The following is a 21,574-nucleotide window of genomic DNA, read 5'->3' as shown; positions in this document are numbered from 1 at the left end:
TTATAAATTAATTTTGTGGGCCACAATATTATTTCAATATGTTCCTCCTTCTCCCACAAAAGAGGACGATTCTCCTTGATTAGTGACATCCCTGCTTTACTACCTTTTGACGATTTTACTGATTAAGATTCAAATGTCAAATATTACTATTTAACGTGCTTATGGGTAGAGAACATGTTATATACAAAGTTTCTGTTTTTTTAAGCTTCCTTTCCTTACCTTTTGCAAATTAACTCCTGGAAAGATTAGACTATTTCTCTCATTTGTTCATTCAACAAATTAATTGAGTGAGCCCTGTATGCCAGATACTCTGAGGAGTTCAAGCTATTTAGACTCTAACTCCTTTAGGAAATCGGTAAACTAGAGTTCCTGAGGATAAAGCATTCAGAGTGTTCTCGGGGTATAGAAAAGGGCATCTGAATGAGAGTGGGTGCCACACATTTTCCTGAGAAAGATGACATTTGAAAACATTAAAAAAAAAAAAAAGTAGGTAGGAGCTAGTGAGGTGGCTGTTAGGAATGGCAACAGAATAAGAAGAGTGTGAAGGAAAGTGAACTGAAGAGAAGAGCCTGGAGTATCTCTTATGGGCATTGCAGTTATTTCGATGTAGAGTCCAAGATGTGTGTGTAGGAGTTTTGCAATAATTAATATCCATGATGTCCTATTTTAATGGGACGAAACTTTGAGATGTCAGTTTTAGGAAAAAAGAACCAGTTTATCTCCTGGTCCATCCTCTTCTGTATTTCTTCCTACCCATTAGGCTCAGCTTAATCTAGTTCTAATCCTTATTGACCTAAACCAATCTTTCTACTGAGGGCAGACGATACAGATGCCCAGAAACCAGAGCTGGTGAACTGGATCTATTGCTGGATGGTTAAGGTGTAATTCTGAAATAGGATGGAGATATATATGGACACATATAGACATACATCTATACCTATACCTATATACATATATCTGTACATATATGTGTATGTGCATAAATCTATATACATCTTTTTAAGAATGTTGTTACCCTTCATATATTAGAAGAAAAATAGTTACATAAATAATTGCATTCTATGGAAATAACACTGATCTATGCTTGTAAAAATTAAGATTTTGAGCAAAAGGAAATATCTCTGCATTTGTAAAAATCTTATCACTAAATGTAAATCCTTATAAATTTCTCTTAGGCTTCTTCTAGCATTACATTTATTTCATCTTAAAAGCTGAGGATATATTGTACACATTGCTTTTTTTCCATTTTTCTGTTATTGTCATAAAGATAATAACAGCTTTATGATAGCTCTGTATCAAAAATATGTTTACATTTTTTTGTTTGTTTGTTTTGAGACAGAGTCTCGCTTAGTCGCCCAGGCTGGAGTGCAGTGGCGCGATCTCGGCTCACTGCAAGCTCCGCCTCCCGGGTTCACGCCATTCTCCTGCCTCAGCCTCCCGAGTAGCTGGGACTACAGGCGCCCGCCGCCTCGCCCGGCTAATTTTTTGCATTTTTAGTAGAGACGGGGTTTCACAGTGTTAGCCAGGATGGTCTCGATCTCCTGACCTTGTGATCCGCCCGCCTCAGCCTCCCAAAGTGCTGGGATTACAGGCGTGAGCCACCGCGCCCGGCCAAAAAATATGTTTACATTTTAAATAGAATATAGCTATCTTTTAGAAATTGGGGGATGGGAAAAATTCACATATTCTTTCAATAAATATTTGTTTAGAACCTATAAAGTAGCTTGTAATGACTGTTACCGTAGTGAAAAGACAAAGCTCCTGATCTTGTGGAGCTTATGTTCCACAGGAACAAAGAAAAAAAATATGTAGTTTTGGGCATGAAGAAAAATATAGCAGGTAAGAGAATAGTGTGTTTTGGGGTGAGGTGGTTATTTTAAGAGGTGAAGGAAGACCTTTTTGGAAAAGCGACCTTAGAGTGGAGGCCTGAATACTTTGACAGAGTGTTCCAGGAAAAGATGCTCATCTTGGAGGAAGGATTTCCAAGGGTGGAGGCCCAGAGGCAGATACATGGAGAAAGCAGACAGCCAGTGTGCCTAGAACAGAGTGGTCTAGCAAAGAGGAGTAGGAAATGAGGTCAGGGACATTGATAAGGACCTAATCATGTAGGGCTTAACAGGCCCCATTAAGAAACTTGGACTTAATTCTGAGTTTGACAGAAATGGTTGAAGAGTTTTGAACAGGAGGATAAATATTATCTGGTGTACATATTAAATAGAAAAATTTGGCTTTTGTTACCCTAACACAGCTATTGATTTTATTTTGGTTCATTTCCTTGACATTTTATTTTTAATCAAGCATTGCACTTAAACCGTTTTGTAAATTTCAGTTCCCTGAGTGCTAAAATTTCGTGACATTATATAACTTGATCATTTTTCATGTTTCCTTTTACTTTTGATCAGATAATGTCTTTATAGCATAAAACTTCATTGTAACAGTATTCATGTATGCCAAGTAAAAATAAATATTTTGGTTATGTGACTAAGTTGGCCAATATTACTAGAGCAATGCAGTTTGAGTCATTATAACTTGATTATGTTTACTGCTTTGCCTCTTCCACTTTCTCTACTCATTCTAAGTAATGGACCTCTCCAACATTCTTAGCTATTCAATTATGTGCTCTTTTTTGTTACCAAAGTACTTTCAATATTTTCAATTTTTTATCATTTTTATTTTAATGACTTTTTAATAATGGGTAAAATACTTGACAGCCTTTGTTACCATCTTCGAGATCTTAAGGCTTCTCTTTCTTAGCCAAGTATAGCTAGAATGCTATTTTCATCATCTAAACCCATTTTCTTCCAGTGTTTCCATCTGAAGAACTACTAGTTATAAAAATGACTGATGTTTTGCTTGTGGGCGGAGATAAATTAAGCATGAGACTAAGAGTAGGGAAACTCAAGATATGTGGCTCTGTGAATTCAGCAAATGTTTGTAGAGTGCCTGCTCTAATATACATAAGGAGTTTAACACAGTGCCTGCCTCGCATGTAATAAGGACTTAACAAATACTAATGCTCCTACTAATTATTTCATTATTGAAAATCAATTATGTTAACTAATTTTATCTTTATAATGTCAATATTATGAAATATTGGATTTGTAATGGGTTTTATGACTCGATAAATTACCTGACTTCAGTCTATGGGGAAGCCAGCTCTATATACCACACAATTCTAATACAGTGCTAGAAAAGTTATGTCTGATGTACTATGGGAACCTTGAAAAGAGTGTAATTTTGTGCAGCAGGGCAAAATCAGGCAAAGCCAAAGAAGGAAGGTAATATTTGAGTTGGCTCTTGAAGGATTAAAAAGGAGTTAGCCAGGCAGAAAAGGGTCAAAAATATATTCCAGACAGAGGACAGACTGTAAAGCAAAATCTTAGAATTATACACACACATTTTCTGACTGGTGGAATTGTGTGAAAGAAGCATAATATATAACTGGGGCAATGGTTGATGCAAGATCAAAAATGATAGATTTCATGTACCAATTAAGGAGTGTGGACTTTTATCTCAGCAACAGTAGTGATTCACTTAAGCAAGGGCAGTCAGGGATCAAACCAATGCTATAAAAGACTATCTGGCAGCAGATTGGATTACTGGATGATAGGAACAGAAACTGGAGGTAGCTCTAGGTGTTTCAGTAAAATTCTGAGAGTCTGAGTAACAGAAGTGAGTACACGGAAGTAAGAATGGATGGGATGTTAACATCTGAGAGAAATAGTACAGCTAAGGGACGAATTATTTGGATATGTGGAGAAAGAGAAGCGTCAATAGTAACAATAGCCAAAATGTATGAAAAGTCACCATGTGCCAGTCATTGTTCTAAGTGTATTATACATATTAACCCACTTATCTTCATAACCCTATGGGGTAGAAACTAGTAAATTATCCATTTTCAAGTGAGAAAACTGAGGCATGGTGAACACCCTGAAGTCCCTAGTTTAGTGAAAACACCTTTAATTGAGATGAAGAAGAGCAATGGAACACTTGTGGGAGAGAGGCAATTAAAGTGCTTGTTAGCTCTTCATTCCCTTTTCTGAGGAATGCCTGGGGTAGTCTCCATTCTCCTTGATAACTTCCAACTTGTGGTATGGGAGGAAGACAGTACCTTCTTAATGAAGTAACCAACTGTTGATGAAGGAAGGCTATTGTATCGTCTATCATAAAAACTCAGCATATGTTTCTGATAACTATTTTTATTGTATTATTTTGTTGAAATAGAAATGACTTCATTATTTAATGAGGTGCTGATTTATTTATTTATTTTGCAACTGAGCACATGGGTTGCTTTTGTCAATAACAGTGTATTCCTTCCATAGTACTTTGAATACTCTGCTCAACATGAAATCCGGCACAACATCCAGAAGGAATTATGTCTTCATGCTGCCCAAGGCCTCGTTCAGCTGAAGGCATGTACCTACAAAGGTCACAAGACAGTTGTCACTGGAGAGCAGATATGGGAGATCCAGAAGGTACCTCAGTGCAATTAATTCATCTCTTTAACTGTTTTTCTTAGCTCTACTTGCTTATCTGGGAAAATGAGTGGAACATGGTACATTAATATTATCTATCAGAATTTCTCTCTTTATTAACTTTGTTGTTATGTGTTTCTACCCATGTGATAAGAGAATATATCTATGAATTAAGTACTCTTAGTAACAAAAAATTAAGTTGCTTGGTTGAACCATGATATATGCAGATGAGCACTTCTGTGAATTATTATTAGTCGCTTGCTTTTTACTATTTAGGGTTTCTTATAATACTTTTGGCAGCAGTCATATTTTTTTTTCTGGCAGAGAGAAGAAAAATTATTATATCTTCTCGCTTGAAGAGATTAATTTTTTTCTACCCTGTTTTAGCACTTTTTCATGAACCTAGAATTGAGAGAATACATAACAGGTCTATTCTGTTTTTAAACATGTTTAAGGCTTAGCTGTATCGTAGCAATTCTTACCCAAACATTGTTTTGTGCAATACTAGAAAACCTTAACACTGGCTTTTATGATTTATGATGTTTTTAAGAGTTTGTCACTTACGAATATATCAAGGGAATACTTCTTGTTTGAAAATGTGATTCAAACCTTGTTCTGTCTGCCTCTCTTCATTATGTAATACCTTACTAATTGAACAGTAGTAGCTTAAAAAGGTGGCATTTTCACTAGAAGTCAAAAAGAGTTTATCAGACATGGCTCACCTTAGAAAGATTTACTATTAGGTTTGCTTCAATGAAGCCATAAAATCTTTTTCATATTTATCACTTAACTATGAGTCTTGAAATTTAATGTCTGTTGTTTCCTTCTATTCTAGGATCAACTTCTATACAATCCATTCTTAAAAATGTGCCTTTCAGCAAATGGAGAGCATCCAAGTTTAGTGTCATGCAACCCATCAGATCCACTCCAAAAATGGATATTTAGCCAAAATGATTAAGTGTTCCTTAAAATTAAGTTGAAAAAGGAGACATTCTTTCTCATAAAACTGTGACTAGGCATACACTGTAGGTTTTGAAAATTATGCAAAAGCAGCTAAATGTAACTTATTCCAAGTGCATTTTTCTTATTTATATCTTAAAATATCTATGTAGCACTACTACAGAAATTCTGCAAGTTTCTGTTTCAAAGCACAGTAACTAGTAATACCAAAGACTATTTCAAAATGTCCAGATGTAGGGGAAGAGATGTTTACAGTATGATGAAAATAATTTTCGAAGTAAAGTGATGTTTGTGTGTTTTGTACACTTAGGGATATATATAGCTACATTCACACACTCACAATTTAAAATATTTCCCCTAGTTTTTTGGGGGGATAGGAAGAAAGATTTGTTACTGTATTTTTTTAACTATATAGAAATAGATCAATGAAGGTCAGCATTGGCCTCTGTGTACAAACCAAGAGCTTTTACAGATCTAGAATTTATTATTTTAAAATGCAGGTGAATTTTTTTTTGCCTTTGGTTTACTTGTCTGCTAAATGTTTCTTTAAACATGAAACTGAATAAGGAGAGGAGTATTTTTAACACTTAAATTTCTTGGAAATTTTTAAACCATTTTTTAGTCTGCAGCCCGCTCCACTTGAAGCACTTAAGTCTTCCTTAAATGACTTTTCTTAAGTAACGATACTGTGTGTTTTCCCAAAGCACTTTTAAAAACACTTTTATAAATTACTATCTGTTGAAAAGGTGTCCTTTTCCTTTCTGCTAGTGTTTTTTTTTCTTACCAAAATTCACTAATCTTGAATGTTTGTGATATTAAATTTCAAATGCAGAATACTTGACTCATTTAAAGCTAAATTTTGTTACTGATTTAATTATAATTGTAATGGATTTTTGACTTTGTAATGGATTCTTTTCATCAAAAAGCCTTATTTTTTATCTATATGGAAAACACAATAAAAAGTCCTCAACACTATTGTAATTATTTGATTAAGTGTTTTTCCTCTTTTGGGTAAAATCTATAATTGATAATAGGTGGGGGAAAATGAATTTTGTATGCTGAATTTCTAAGCACCTATCATTTGTAAAGCCATCAGATATTTCTTGAGGCACAAAAAATGAGGAATAGCAAAATTTCTGTGTTCAATATTTAGAAAATTTTGTGTTAATTTCTGATACTTTTCCTTGAGCATCTGATAGATGACTTTTTTTAAAAAAATTGATGCTTGCTTAGGAGATTTAATACTTTTTTTTTTTTTTGGTTTTGGTCATTTTATATTTAGATCTACTGTATTCTTGTTCCAGAAGTAAAGTATGATTGGTTTCATATTTTAAATCTGGCAAAGCCTCAGCTGTACAAAAAAGAGCATATGTTGGTTATTGACCCCATCTTCTCATTGTTTGTTTGTAGGTTTGAATTTGTATTAAAAAGCCTGCATTCCGAGCTGGACGTGGTGGCTCAGCCTCTAATCCCAGCACTTTGTTAGAAAAGGTGGGAGGATCATTTCAGCTCAGGAGTTCCAGACCAGCCTGGGCAACATAGCAAAATCTCATCTCTACAAAACATAAAAATAAAAAAATGAAATTAAAAATAAAATTAGATAGGTGTGATGGCACATATCTGTAATTCCAGCTATACAGGAAGGTGAGGCAGAAGCATTGCTTGAGCTTGGGAGATTGAGGCTACAGTTAGCTATGATTACACCACTGCATTTCAGTTTGTGTGACTGAGCAAGACTCTTTCAAAAAAAAAAAAAAAACCACAAAGCCTACATTCTCCAATTGATTATTTCAACTAATGTGTATTATGTGCCTAATTTTCTACCAGAAGTTGTATTAGTCCGTTTTCACACTGCTGTTAAAGACATACCTGAGACTGGGTAATTTATAAAGAAAAATGGGTTCGATGGACTCACAGGTCCGTGTGGCTGGGGAGGCTTCACAATCATGGCGGAAGGTGAAAGGCATGTCTTACATGTTGGGAGACAAGACAGAATGAGAACCAAGTGAAAGGGATTTTCCCTTATAAAACCATCAGGTCTCGTGAGACTTACTCACTATCACAAGAACAGTGTGGGGGAAGCCACTCCCATTATTCAATTATCTACTACTGGACCCCTCTCACAACACGTGGGAATTATGGGAGCTACAATTCAAGATGACATTTGGGTAGGAACACAGCCAAACCATATCAGAAGTGCTGGTAGGCAGAGTAAGACTTGTTACTGCTTTTGAGCTATGTCTCATGGGTCAGAAAGAAAGGCAAATAATTTTAAAGTAGATAGTACCAGTAGGCATGAATATCCATGAGCATATATTTCTCTTAGAGCTTATATCTCTAAACACAAAATTATTTCTCAAATATATTTTATAAATGAACTTAAGAATATTTTTTAAAAAACCAAAGTGAGTGCCCTGCATGTATCACTCATATGTTGTCATATCATGATCCAACTGAAACGTACTTAGATTAGGTTGATATTATTATGGGAAAGTCCTTCTTACCTGATTTGGCAGCCTCAGGCTATTGCTCAAGTTTCATACAAATCATGTCATTAAGGACTGGACCTTTAGGGTAGGCAGTGCCTTTTACAAGTCTGAGTTTTGGAACAATGATAATGGGGAGTTATTTATGGAGCCTGGCTGCCATCCACCTGAGACTTAACTGCACTCAAGTGTGAAATTGTGGAATTCTTGCTCAATTTGAAGCTACCATGGCAAATGGTCTGGTTGCTACAGAAGACCTGGCATGCTGCCTTCATTCCAGAGGACCAAGTCCTAAGAATTCTAGGTTGGAGGCCGGGCGCGGTGGCTCAAGCCTGTAATCCCAGCACTTTGGGAGGCCGAGAGGGGCGGATCACAAGGTCAGGAGATGGAGACCATCCTGGCTAACCCGGTGAAACCCCGTCTCTACTAAAAAGTACAAAAAACTAGCCGGGCGAGGTGGCGGGCGCCTGTAGTCCCAGCTACTCGGGAGGCTGAGGCAGGAGAATGGCGTGAACCCGGGAGGCGGAGCTTGCAGTGAGCTGAGATCCGGCCACTGCACTCCAGCCTGGGTGACAGAGCGAGACTCCGTCTCAAAAAAAAAAAAAAAAAAAAAAAAAGAATTCTAGGTAGGTAAGCTGCACTGCCAAATCCACTAGGGTTAACCTGATGGGCAAGTCCACTGAAATCTGAGAGGGGATCACATAGTTAACTATAGGAGAAAATAAGCAACACACTAAAATTGCCCATTACTATAACCAATGATGATGGATTTTTTTAAGCTCCTATATTACCAGAGACTAGTCTTGGACAATTTAGTTAAGTACTTTATATACCATCAAAATATAAGTGCAAAAAGGACAAGGTTGACTTTATAAGAAAGGCTAGAAAAAAGTCAAATCATTTTTAAACTGTTATGTGTAGATGAGAATTTTAAAAGATAGGGAAAACAAAAATCTAGGAAGATTCAGATTGTACTCAGATTGCTTCACAATTCACTTTAAAGACAGCAGAAATAAATATCTTTAGACAATGCATTTTTAGTACGCTTTGTGCAGGAAAGATGTTTTTGTTTTCTGTCATTCCTCTTGTACTTCAAGGCTAGGATTTGGGATAGGTGTGTCCTTCTTCAAAAATGCCTCAGCTTATTTGAAGCCATGTCATGTGGATATATTATGCCCTGCCCCTTCGTGGTACTGTCAACCATGAATCTATAGGTCATTTATCTTAATTCATTCCCTACATTAATTGAATACTTTAGTTCCTGTTGGTCTGTCTTTCTTAATACCTCTACTTGTATCACCTTATGGGTGCCTTCATTATCGGTGCAGATAACTCCAGCATTCTGAGCTCTCAGTATTTGACCCACATTTCCTTCCCTCAACCACACATTCGCTAGTCATCACTAGAAACCATATCTTCTCTAACATCTTGATCACCTTAACCTCTCTGATTACCACCTCCTTTCCTAGCTCATTTATGCTAGTTCTTGCTCTCTAGAAATTTTTTTATATCTCTTCAGGACTTCTAAACAATTGATTTTGCTACTTGTTCACTATCATTCTCCTCTAGTCTATACTTTTATTCTTATCCAGAATGGTTTTAATATTTCATCATTGTAACAACTCTCTTTCACTGTCAATTCATGTGTCTGTTTTCCATCGTGCTTACCTAGAAAACCCCAAACCCTGGATAAACCAAAATATTTGCAACTTCTACTTCTGCATCCAAACAATTGTCATGCTGGGCACATTCACCATCTTTCTGGGGATATCCTGTTTCCTCTCTCTCTTTCATATGTTAGGTCTCCTGTTTTGTGTATACTATAACTTCCTCTTTCTTGGTTAACTTCCTCATTTTGGAGGAGTACATTACACAGTAATGTTCTGGGGAATGGTTTAGGATGCATACAGTTTTTGAGACCTTTATATCCAAAATACCTGTGTTCTACCCTTACAATTAGAAGGTTAGCTGAGTATAGATTTCTTGGATGGAATTTCTTTTTTCAGTATTTTAAAAGTTTTGTTTTTTTGTTTGTTTCTTTTTTTTCTAAATTTCAGTATTGAAAACTCCAGTCTATTTTTGATTCTTGATTCTTTGTTAGTATTTTATTATTTTCACTCCAAATACTTATAGATATCCTATTTGCCCCAATGTGTTAAATTTCACTGTAAGTCTTATATTACAGTATGCTTTACTGTGCTCTTTAAATACTCATGTATTTAAATTATGACAATCTTTTCCAAATATTTATTAATTTTATCCTTTGTAGTCTCAATTTCTTTCTGGGAATCTTATTATATCAGACCCTTAACATATTGATTCTCTAGTCTATATAGGAGGGAAGGTTTTCTGACCTATATTTCATCTCTTTTCATACTCCAGGATGTATTCTTAATGTACTCCTTTAAGCCTTCTGTTGAGTTTTTCTTTTCTGTCATTTGTAATTTCCAAGAGCACATTCTTGTTCTCTGAATTTTTCTTGTATACCACTATTATTTTGTGAATGTGATTTTTTTCTTTTGTCTTTCTGAGATTATCAATAAAAATATTAATGGTAGTTCTTTTTTTAAAGGTTTCATCTACTTGCATAGTCTATTTCCTCCAAGCTGCTTTTTCCCCCCTATTTACTCTCTGCATTTCATAACAGATGCTTTCCTCTAATGTCTGGTGATTTATAATTGTTTATATTGAACAGAGGATTGAATACGTACTAAAAGCTCTTTAGTCTGAGGAGGGCTTATTGACTATAGTCTTTCCTGTAGGCTGACCCAACTGCAGCCATTGTGCTGGTAAACAAAATGACAAGTTAGATCCCCAGAGAAAAATCTTCCAATCACCCTGGAAGGTGTAAACCCGAGTATCATTGGGCGAAGAGGACTGGGGATACATTTTCAACATAAGATTCTTGTCCTCAACTGTGCTGGTAGCCCCTGTTCTACAGATACTCTATTTTATCCTATCCAGTGAATGAATGTCTAAGCTTCCATTTGGGTGTGGGAGAGGAATGAGGAGTCTAACTGATTCGTAAATGGAGTGTCAACTCCTCTTCCTCCCCAACTGTATCTTTCTTATTTTTGGAGGCTCCTGGTTCCACTAGTTCTTGATTCTTTCTGTGGTTCTGTAGTATGAAATGCATTACTACCCTGCTTTCTCCAATGATAGCTTTGGACTAACTACTAATTAATTTGCTTTCCAGGCTTCAAAACGGTGTTGTCATTAAATTTCTCCTACTATTCTCCCCATGGATATATTTTTTTTTCCTTTATCTTTACTGTCATTTTAATGGGATTTTGGAAGAGAGCAGAAGAAAATGAGATAGAATCTGATATTCTTGACAAGAAATCCCCATTAATTCTTCCATGACTTCCAATATATCTTCTGCCACAAACAACTTGCAAGTTGCTACATTCAATACCCCTTTTCCTGCCGTCATTTACTTAATCTCTGCAGCATTTGAAACAATTGATTGTGCTACCACTTCTGAAATTTCTGAAACTCTTTCCCCTCTGGGATTCTATGGCACCACAAGCTTCTATCTTCGCCTCTGCTTCAAACTATCATTCAATCTCACATGGACTAAAATGATGTCTTAACTAATTGCTCTATTTTTGGGTCATTCCTCTAGTTGATTTTTTCACAGCAACTTAACTTTTTAAATAAGAAACAACATTGCTCCTCTGCTTTGTAACCTTCCAATGGCTCTCACATTGTTCTTGGAGTAAAATTCTTGCTTCTGGTTATAGCCTGCAAGGACCTATATGACCCACTCCTTGCCAATTTCTCCTGCCTCATCTAGGACCACCTTGTCTGTGCTGAGTGTGCTTCATACAGAGTAGTTGCCTCCTGGATTTGTCTTATGTATCAAACTGATTCTTGCTTTAGAGACTATGTTTTCTTTGTCTGGATGCCCCTAGTAACAGTATCTTTTACATGTTTCTGTTCTCTGCTCAAATAAAACACTCTGAGAAGAGACCATCTTCTTCTATAAAGTAACCCAATCGCTACTGAATCACCATGTTTATTTCCTTGTTACATTTACCACTACCTGAAATTTTATGTGTGAACTTATCTTTTGTCTCCATAAATGTCATCTTCACAAAAGCAAGATAAGAAATAATGAAATCCATATCATGTTCAAATTTAGGTAACTTCAGCATATCCTCAAAATAAAACAACACTATTTTTCAAGGATGTTTACAATAAACACAGAATTGGTGCCAGTGAGGATGGGCCATGAGCATAGGAATGGAGGATGAAGAGAAAAATATGGGCAAAAATAAAAAAGGACAAAAAAGACAGATTTTTCTTAGACTGATGAAGAGCAACAACAAAAATTCTTGATAGGAAAAGTTTTCTGAGAGGATGCATTATTTCTTCAAAAGATATGTTACAGAAAACATAGGTTTATTTACAATATCCTATAGTACAAGAATAATGGAACCAAGAAATAGAGGTACTAGTTCGCATAGCACACAATATATCTGTGAAACTCATTACTCAAAAGAGTTTATGTAAGTGGAAATTTTGAATAGACTCAACAAAATTGATGACAAATTCACAATCAATAAGAAAAAATAGAATGTATAGCATGTCCCCATATTTTCAGAGTCACGTAGAAGAGAGCATCTTCCTAAACATATCCCTTTGATACTACATCAGTCATAGCATGTTCCCTTGAATGTTAGTTATTAGAGTATTTGCTTTTATTTAATATTATCATAATTTTATGATATTCCTTTAGAATCTCAGCTAATCATTGTGTAAAGTATTATGGGAGAAGTCTATTTTTTTCCAGTGGATCTTTTGAAAATTTATCTCCTTTAAAACATGATGTTAACTGTGAAAAATACTTTTCTTTGAAAGCACAGGTGGAATTCATGGTGTCAAAAAAGTTATATTTAAGTATGTATTTTTAAAAAGAAGTCCAAAAGCTTCTACTTGTTTGTAAAATCCTTGTTAACTAGGTGGAGCATTATTTCTGTTATTCTGTGTTAGAGTGCATTTATTATTTTATTTTTCCATCAGAGTCAGTATTGCCAGCAATAGAAATTAACTCTGGATGATTTAAGTGGAAAAGAAGTTTGTTGAAAGGATATTGAGTAGTTCACAGAGTCATTTGGAACACTAGAGAAAAGGCTTAAAAAATGGGCAGGCAGGATAAAACAAAGCGCGTAGCTTTGAAGCTAAAATTATGCTGCAGAACTTGACTGGTGAGGATATTCTTTCTGCTGCCAGCAAACGCTAGATGAATGGTTTGTACCTCTCATTTCCCTGGCATTGGCATTGTTTGCTGCTGACACTGGCTACTGGATGACCCCCCTGCTATAGCTGTGACTAGATCCTCGAAGCAACTGCTACCATTATTGCTGCCAGAATGAATTCTCCACTGAGTGCTTCTTTTCTCACTAGTTCCCAAGTCAGTATCCAAACTGAATTCAGAGTAACTGAGCCTATTCATGTGCCCTGCCCTCAAGGAATGGAGGCTATGAAAGCAAGTATCTGGCTTTGTAGCTTCTGCAGTTGAAGGTGGAAATTTCACAGGCACAGAAAGGGAGTTCAGATGCCAGGTGGCTAAGAAAAAAAAAAAAAAATGACAAACAACTTCAGTACAAACCTTAGGATTTGAAAACCATAGCATTCTTTTCCTCACTATTTTTTCCTTTAAGCTGTAAACATTTAAATGATTATACACATATATAAATGCCATTCACTTAATCAGATTGTAGGAACTTTCTTGCTTTTCTTTTGTTGGCTTTCAAATAGGTCAAAGATATTACTATATTTTTTATTTTGTTCTCTGTACAGTTAGATGGTATATTCATAATTTGTTTTCTCAGAACAGCAGTTTTTATTGTTTTTTAATTAATTCTTTTTGCAAAATAATGTATATATAATAAAATGACAGAATTTGAAAGTTCAGTTTAATGAGTTTTGACTTGTAGATATCCTTGTAACTGCCACCCAAAACGAGATCTAGAATATTTCCTTCATACCACAAAATGTGTTAGGTAGTATATTAATATTTTGTTTTCTCCGAGCAGCAATTTTTATTGTTTTTTTTAAATTAATTCTTATTGCAAAATAATTTATATATAATAAAATGCACAAAATTTGTTCAGTTTAATGAGTTTTGACTTGCAGATATCCTTATAACTGCCACCCAAAACAAGATCTAGAATATTTCCTTCAAACCAGAAAGTGTTTTGCATCTCCCTCCACTCAAACTTTCAACCCTGAAAGCAACCATCCTGATTTTTATCAGCATGCATTAGCATCAATTATTCATTTGTTTCATCTAAATGGAATAATACATTATATATTTTTGTACCTGCTTTTGGTTGTTCATTATAATGTTTTTTGATATGAATCCGTGAGGTTTTTGTCTATTTGTGACTTTCTTTTCAGTTGCTGAGTATTATTCCATATATAGATATACCACAGTTTCTTTGTCCATTCTTTCATTGACAGACATTTGAGTTATTTCAAATTTTTGAATATTTTGAATAAAGGGGCTATGATCATTCATATACAAGTCTCTTTATCTTTAAAAAAAAGTGAAAACGTGGCAGGGCGTGGGGGCTCACACCTGTAATTCCAACGCTTTGGGTGGCCGAGGCCGGCAAATCACGAGGATGAGGTCAGGAGATGGAGACCATCCTGGCTAGCACGGTGAAAACCGGTCTCTACTAAAAATACAAAAAATTAGCCGGGCGTGTTGGCGGCTGCCTGTAGTCCCAGCTACTCCGGAGGCTGAGACAAGAGAATGGTCTGAACCCAGGAGGCAGAGTTTGCAGTGAGCTGAGACCTCGTCACTGCACTCCAGCCTGGGTGACAGAGAGAGACTCTGTCTCAAAAAAAAAAGGGTTAGGGGGAGAACATTAAAAGGTTTTAGTTTTTCACTGGAGAAAAAGTTCTACAATGAAACATCTTTAACATTTTCCAGTGAGAAATGTTTTCACTTTTTTTAAAGGTAGACACCTAGGAATGGATTCGTGGATACCATGTATGTTTAACTTTAAAAGGTATTCCCATAGGTTTTTTTAAATGGTTGTAATGTTTCACATTTCCACCAGCAATATTCCCAGGGGTTTCACATCCTTGCCAAAACTTGGTATTTTCAGTCTTTTTTATTTTAAACATTCTAGTATGTATCTTGTGGTGGTTTTAATTGTTATTTCCCTGATAAGCACCTTTTTATGTTCATATTAAACAGTAATTTTTTTGGTAAAATGTTTACATATTATATGCATATTGATTGAGTAGATTTCTTCATTATTGATTTGCAGGTCATTGTATATTCTAAATACAAGTCCTTTTGTTAGATATTTGTATTGTAAATATTTGTATTGTAAAATATTTGTGTTGTAAATATTGTCTTCAAGTCTGAAGCTTGATTTTATTTCTTATAATATTTTTTAATGTGCAGAAGTTCTTATTTTTGATGCTGTGTTATTTATCAAGTTTTGTTTTATGTTTGGTGCTTTTTATGCTCTAAAGAAATCTTTGCCTATCCCAAACGTATGAAGACCTAGTTCAATGTTTTTTCTAGATGCTTTATTTTTCTAACTTTTATTTTAGGTCAATAATTAATCTTGAAATGTATTTTGTATATAGAGTGATGCAGGAGGTTGAGATTTGTTAATTTAATTTTCCATTGTTCAAACACCATTTGGGAACTTGCTTTCCCAAAGGAATTGTTATGGTTTGGCTGTGTCCCTACCCAAATCTCATCTTGAATTAGAGTTCCCATAATCTCCACATGTCCTGGAGATAATTGAATCATGGGGGCGGTTTCCTCCATCCTATTCTCGTGACAGTGAGTGAGTTCTTATGAGATCTGATGGTTTTACAAGGGGCTTTTCCCCCTTTTGCTCTGCACTTCTCCTACCTGTCATCATGTGAAGAAGGATGCATTTGCTTCCCCTCCTGCCATGCAATTAAACTACTTTCCTTTATAAATTACCCAGTCTCAGGCAGTTCTTTACAGCAATGTGAGAATGGACTAATATAGGAATTGTGTCGGTACCACTGTTAAAAATCAATGGTTGCTATGCTTGTATGTGTCAATTTCTGAACCGACTCTTCTATTTTATTGGTCTAGATGTCTTTGCTTATGGGAACCGCAGTCTTGATTACTGTAGTTTTAAGAGGAAAATATTCACTGTTTTACCCTTAAGTGTGGTCTTTGCTATAGATTTTGCACTTATCAAATTCAGGAAATTTCCTTCTATTCCTAGTTTGAGAGTTTTTATCATGCATAAGTGTAGAATTTTGTCAAACATGTTTTCTGTTCAATTGAGTTCATGATAGGATCTTATCCTTTATCCTACTCATGTTGTGCTTTTCATGTGTGAAACCAACCTTGCATACATGGGATAACCTATACTTGGTCATAAACAAGTATTCCTTTTATAACATAGGATTAAAAAAAGAATAATCTACTTGTCTGTCTGTAGAGATATTCCTATGCTTGACATTTTGTATAAATGGAATCATGTAATATATGGTTTTCTGTGACTGGCTTATTTAATTTAGGCACAGTGTTTTTAAGATTCATGCATATTGCAGCAAGTATCAGCATTTTTTCTTATGACCAAATGGTATTTCATTATATGGATAAGCCACATTTGTTTATTCATTAATCACCTGATGGACATTTGACACTTTTTGACTTTTATGAATAATTCTACTGTGTATACACAAAAACATTAGTTCATAAGTTTTTGCTTGAATGCCTGTTTTTGTTTTGTTTTGTTGTTTTTTGAGACTGCGTCTGGCTCTGTTGCCCAGGCTAGAGTGCAGTGGCGTGGTCTCGGCTCGCTGCAGCCTTGCCAGTCTCCCTCCTTAGCCTCCTGAGTAGCTGGGACTACAGGCACATGCCACCATGCCCAGCTAATTTTTGTATTTTGTTTAGAGATGGAGTCTCACTTTGTCATCCATGCTGGTCTCTAAAACCTGAGCTCAAGCAATCCACCTGCCTTGGCCTCCCAAAGTGCTGGAATTACAGGCATGAGCCACCATACCTAGCTGAAAACATGCTTTTAATTCTGTTGAGTACATATCTAGGAGTGGAATTGCTGGGTCGTATGGTCTCTCTATATTTAATCACTTTAGGAATTACGTATTGTTTTCCAAAATGGCTGCACCATTGTACAACTCCACCAGCAATGTATGAGGGTTTTGATTTCTCCTCATCCTTACCAACACTTTTATCTAACTTTTTGATTCTAGCCATCCTTGTGTGTTTGAATTGGTATCTCATTTGGGTTTATATTTGCATTTCTCTGATGAATAATTGTGTTAAACATCTTTCATGTGCTTATTGGTAATTTGTATATTTTCCTTGAAGAAATGTTTATTGTGATTATTTGCCTATTTTTAATTTGGATTGTCTTTTTTATTAGTAAGTTGTGTTATTTATATATTCTGGAAAGTCCCATATAAGAGATATGATTTGCAAATATTTTTTCCAATTCTGTGAAATTGTCATTTCACTTTCTTGGTGGTTTCCTTTGAAGGAAAGGGTTTAATTTTTATTAAGTTTGAATTATCATTTTTTTTTTCTTTTGTTGTTCATACTCTTCATGCCATAGGTAAGAATCCTTTGCCAAATCTGAGGTCATAAAGATTTATGTCTATGTTTTCTTCAATGAATTTTTATAGTTTCCAGTTTTAAATTTAAGTCTTTGATGCATTTTAAGTTTGTTTTTGTATATGGTGTGAGGTAAAGGCTCAGCCTCATTATTTTGCATGGGGATATCCAATAGTCCCAGCCCCATTTGTTGAAAAGACTATTCTTCTCCCATTTAATGGTTGTGGCACTCTTGTCAAAATCAGTTGACCATAGAAACATGGTCTCTCAATTCAATTCCATTTATCTATATTCTGTCCTTGTGCTAGCACCACACTATTTTAATTGTCATTGTTTTGGAGTAAATTTTGAAATTTAGAGGTGTGATTTTTTTCTACTTTGCTTTCTGTGTTTTCAAGATTGTTTTAGCTCTTATGTATCCTTTGCAATTTTATATGAACTTTACCATCAGCTTGTCAATTGCCACAATGATATCTGAGATTCTGATAGAGATTGCCATTTTAACAATATTAAGTCTTCTGATCCATGAACATGGGATGTTTTTCCATTTATTGTAATACTTAATTTCTTTCAATAATGTTTTATAGTTTGCAGACTATAAATTTTGGACTTCTTTTGTTAAATTTATTCCTGTCTTTCTTTTTGCTGCAATTATAAATTTTCTTAGTTTTGTTTTTGAGGTTTTTTTTAATTCATTGCAAGTGTATAGAAATACAATTGATTTTTATATATTGATCTTGTAGTCTGAAACCTTGCTGAATTTTTAGATTTAATAGTTTGTTAGTGGATTCCTTAGGGCTTCCTATATATGAGATCATGCTATCTGTGTGTAGAAATAGTTTTATTCTTTCTTTCTAATCTGGATCCCTTTTATTTCTGTTCTCACTTAGTTGCCCTGACTACAACCTGCATTACAAATACTTTTTATATTTTGATTGATTTAATTTGTTAAGATTTTGTGGGGTACTTTTGTGTCTATATTTGTGAAAGATATTAGTTGGGAATTTTCTTATAATGTGCCAGGTTTTATTATCAAGGTTATGCTGGACATAGAACCATTTGGAAAGTTGTTTCCTCCACCTTTATTTTCTGAAAGATAATGTGTAATATAAATATTATTTCTTGGCTGATGCAGGGATTCATGCCTGAAACCCCAACACTTTGGGCGGCTGGGGCAGGAGGATCACTTGAGGCCCGGAGTTCAAGACCAGCCTCAGCAATATAGTGGGACTCCATCTCTTCAAAAAAAAAAAAACCCACAAAAATTAGCCAGGCATGGTGGTGCATCCCTAAAGGTGGAAACTTGAGTAATTGGTTTTAAACCCTTTTTCTTGTTCAAAGCTGTAAATTCTCCTGTAATACTTCAGCTGCAGCACACCACAATTATGATATATGGTGTTTTTATTATCACTTTGTTCAAATTATTTTTCAGTTTATCTTTTCAACTCATGAACTCTTTACAAGTATATTGCTTAATTTCCAAATTTGATGATATTCTAAATATCTTATTTTTGGTTTTTTTTCCAACTTTTAGTTTAGATTCAGTGAGTACATGTGCAGGTTTGTTACATGAGTAAATTGTATGTCATGAGGGTAACACTTTTCTTCTTGTGTTTTTTGTTATTGATCTCATACTGAGTGTTGTGTATGAAAAACAGTAGAGACTGACAATGTTTATCTACAGAAAAGGGTATGCTCCTCTGTTAAGCTGCTGGAGTTGGGTGAATCTAATCTGTTCTTAAGCAACATTTGAATTTTTTATAACTTTAATAAGATTCAGCTCACTATTGTATAAAGACATTCTGAGGGCAGAATTAGGGTCTTCAGCAGAGCTTGAGGATTGTTCATCAGTGGGATTTCAGATCTCCTTATACTTTATGGCACAGACACCTGTTTTTCAAATCATGGAAGAGGTCTTTCTGTTTTATAACTAGACTGTCCAACTCTCTAGGTCACTTGGGAGTTATATTTTCTCTGCAGTATGGCCCCCACTTTTCTGCAACTTGGGGTACTTCTCTTGGCCTTTCACTCAACTTTCAATGGGCAGCAGGTGAAGTTCTAGTGCATATCAGAGGGACTTCTCTCAGGTTGCCTGCCCTACCCCTAGACTGATACCTGAGATGGCTTCAGGATATGTCAGTCAACTCTACTGCCCCAACTTCCAAACTTTGGTAGATTGCTGCAAAGCACTTGGAGAAACACCTTCCCTCTTGTGGTAACAAGTATATTTTTCAGCTGCCTTGCGTGCACCTAGCCTTTATTAGGCCATCCAGCAGCAATTTTTAGAAGACATGTAGTACCGATTTTGTTTCAATACATACTTCTATTGAGAATCATAAATTCTTCACTTCCTATTCTTGCCAATTATTTTCCTCTCCCTGTGTCTTTGTGGAGAAGGCGAGACTCCAGTTTAAATGAAAGAATAGATGTTCTCTGCCATATTAAAAAAGCACAAATTAATATTTTTATGTTTTTAAGCTGCATGCTAAGCACATTTTCTACTCCTTTCTAAAAATCACATTAGTTTTAAAGTGCTATGACTCTGGGATCTTTGAGTACTTGGAGATGCTGAGTATGAAGAATGTTTACATTTTTATTTTATAACCTATTTTTATAACAGATTCTTTACTTGGACACATTTTTATCTATTTCCATTGGAATAATCCACTGAAAATGTTTCAGAAATTATTTGTTCTGGTGCTTATTTCTTAAACTGTATTTTTATATGGGCTTTTATATTGAAACTGCTTTTGGTTAATAACTTACAGAGTTGAATACATCATTTGCCCACTGAAAGCCTACGATGACTTGCTCGTTTTTGAGACAAGGTTTTTCTCTGTCACCCAAGCTGGAGTGTGAGGAGGCAACCATGGCTCACTGCAGCCTCAACCTCCCACCTCAGCTTCCCAAGTAGCTGGGATCACAGGTGTGCACCATCGCATCTGGCTAATTTTAAAATTTTTTTTAATTTTTTTCTTTTTTTTAGAGATGAGATCTCACTATATTGCTCAGGCTGGTCTCAAATTCCTGGTTTCAAGCTATCCTCTTGCATTTGTCCACAAGGTGCTGGGATTACAGGCACTAGCATCCATGCCCAGCTACAGTGGCTTTCTACTCTTTGGTCAGATAATGTCCAAAAGCTCCAGTGTCATAATTTGGCCTCTGGTTGTTTTTTTTTTTTTTAAGGGATTTTTTTCCCCTCACTATATTCCTTCGCGTCACTTACATCTAATGTACTGACCTCATTATTCCCTGAAATGCCATTCAATTTTACACTACCATATTTTGCCTATTGTTTATTACTTTACTTAATGTTTGAAATCTATGGTCTTCTAGGCCCATTTAAATTACCTCTTGTGTAAAACTATTTTTCTAGGCATTGTTTATATTTTTAATTGCCCACTAAGATAAAGGAGCAACTATTATATTTTTTAAATTCTTGGATTCTCAATATTTAGTTTACAGTGATTAGCATCTCTTATCGGCTTGAATAAATATTTGTGGCATGAAAGTTCACACACACACACACACACACACACACACAGGCACACTTCATTATTTTTTTGCCTGAATCATTTTGGGATCATAGGAGTTGTAGTCAGTATGTCCCATGATTCCTAACACCCCATAGTACGTTTCATACAAAAAACACTCTCCCACGTAATAGAGATACCACTATCTAAAATCAAGTAATAAACATTGATACAATACTGGCATCCAATTATTCCAAAGATCTCATCCAAATATTCCTGTTCCCATAATGTTTCTTTCTCCTTCTTGTTCTAGAACTCAAAACAGGATCATGCATTGCATTTGGTTGTCATATATTTTAGTCTCCTTCAACATGGAGTGACTTGACAGTCTTTTCCTTGACTTTCATGTAGTTTTCAGTTTTAGAGCATAAGCCATGTCAATCAACCTGGAGCCGTCTAATATTTCCTCTGTTCACAATCAGGCCATACATTCTTATCAGGAATAGCACTGAAATGATACTGTACTTCCAGTAGTATATCAGGAATCCTTCAATGTTAATTCATCTGAACTCTGGAGATGTTAACATT

General features: G+C 35.4%; 1 protein-coding gene across 1 annotated transcript in view; it reads left to right on the top strand.

The window, feature by feature from the left end:
• LOC105483308 (polypeptide N-acetylgalactosaminyltransferase 3) overlaps positions 1 to 8,541 on the top strand; it is a 49,631-nt gene extending 41,090 nt beyond the window's left edge. Inside the window, exons 10-11 of the mRNA XM_011744112.3 lie at positions 4,323 to 4,475; positions 5,311 to 8,541. Of these exons, the coding sequence (XP_011742414.2) occupies positions 4,323 to 4,475; positions 5,311 to 5,433 (276 nt within the window). The 3' untranslated portion in view covers positions 5,434 to 8,541. The remainder of the gene's footprint in view (positions 1 to 4,322; positions 4,476 to 5,310) is intronic.
• The last annotated feature ends 13,033 nt before the right edge of the window (positions 8,542 to 21,574 follow it).

The sequence above is a fragment of the Macaca nemestrina genome, chromosome 11 (genome assembly GCF_043159975.1).
Source record: "Macaca nemestrina isolate mMacNem1 chromosome 11, mMacNem.hap1, whole genome shotgun sequence".
Taxonomy (NCBI): domain Eukaryota; kingdom Metazoa; phylum Chordata; class Mammalia; order Primates; family Cercopithecidae; genus Macaca; species Macaca nemestrina.
Note: the sequence above shows the minus strand (reverse complement) of the source record. Positions and strands in the feature narration are given on the sequence as shown.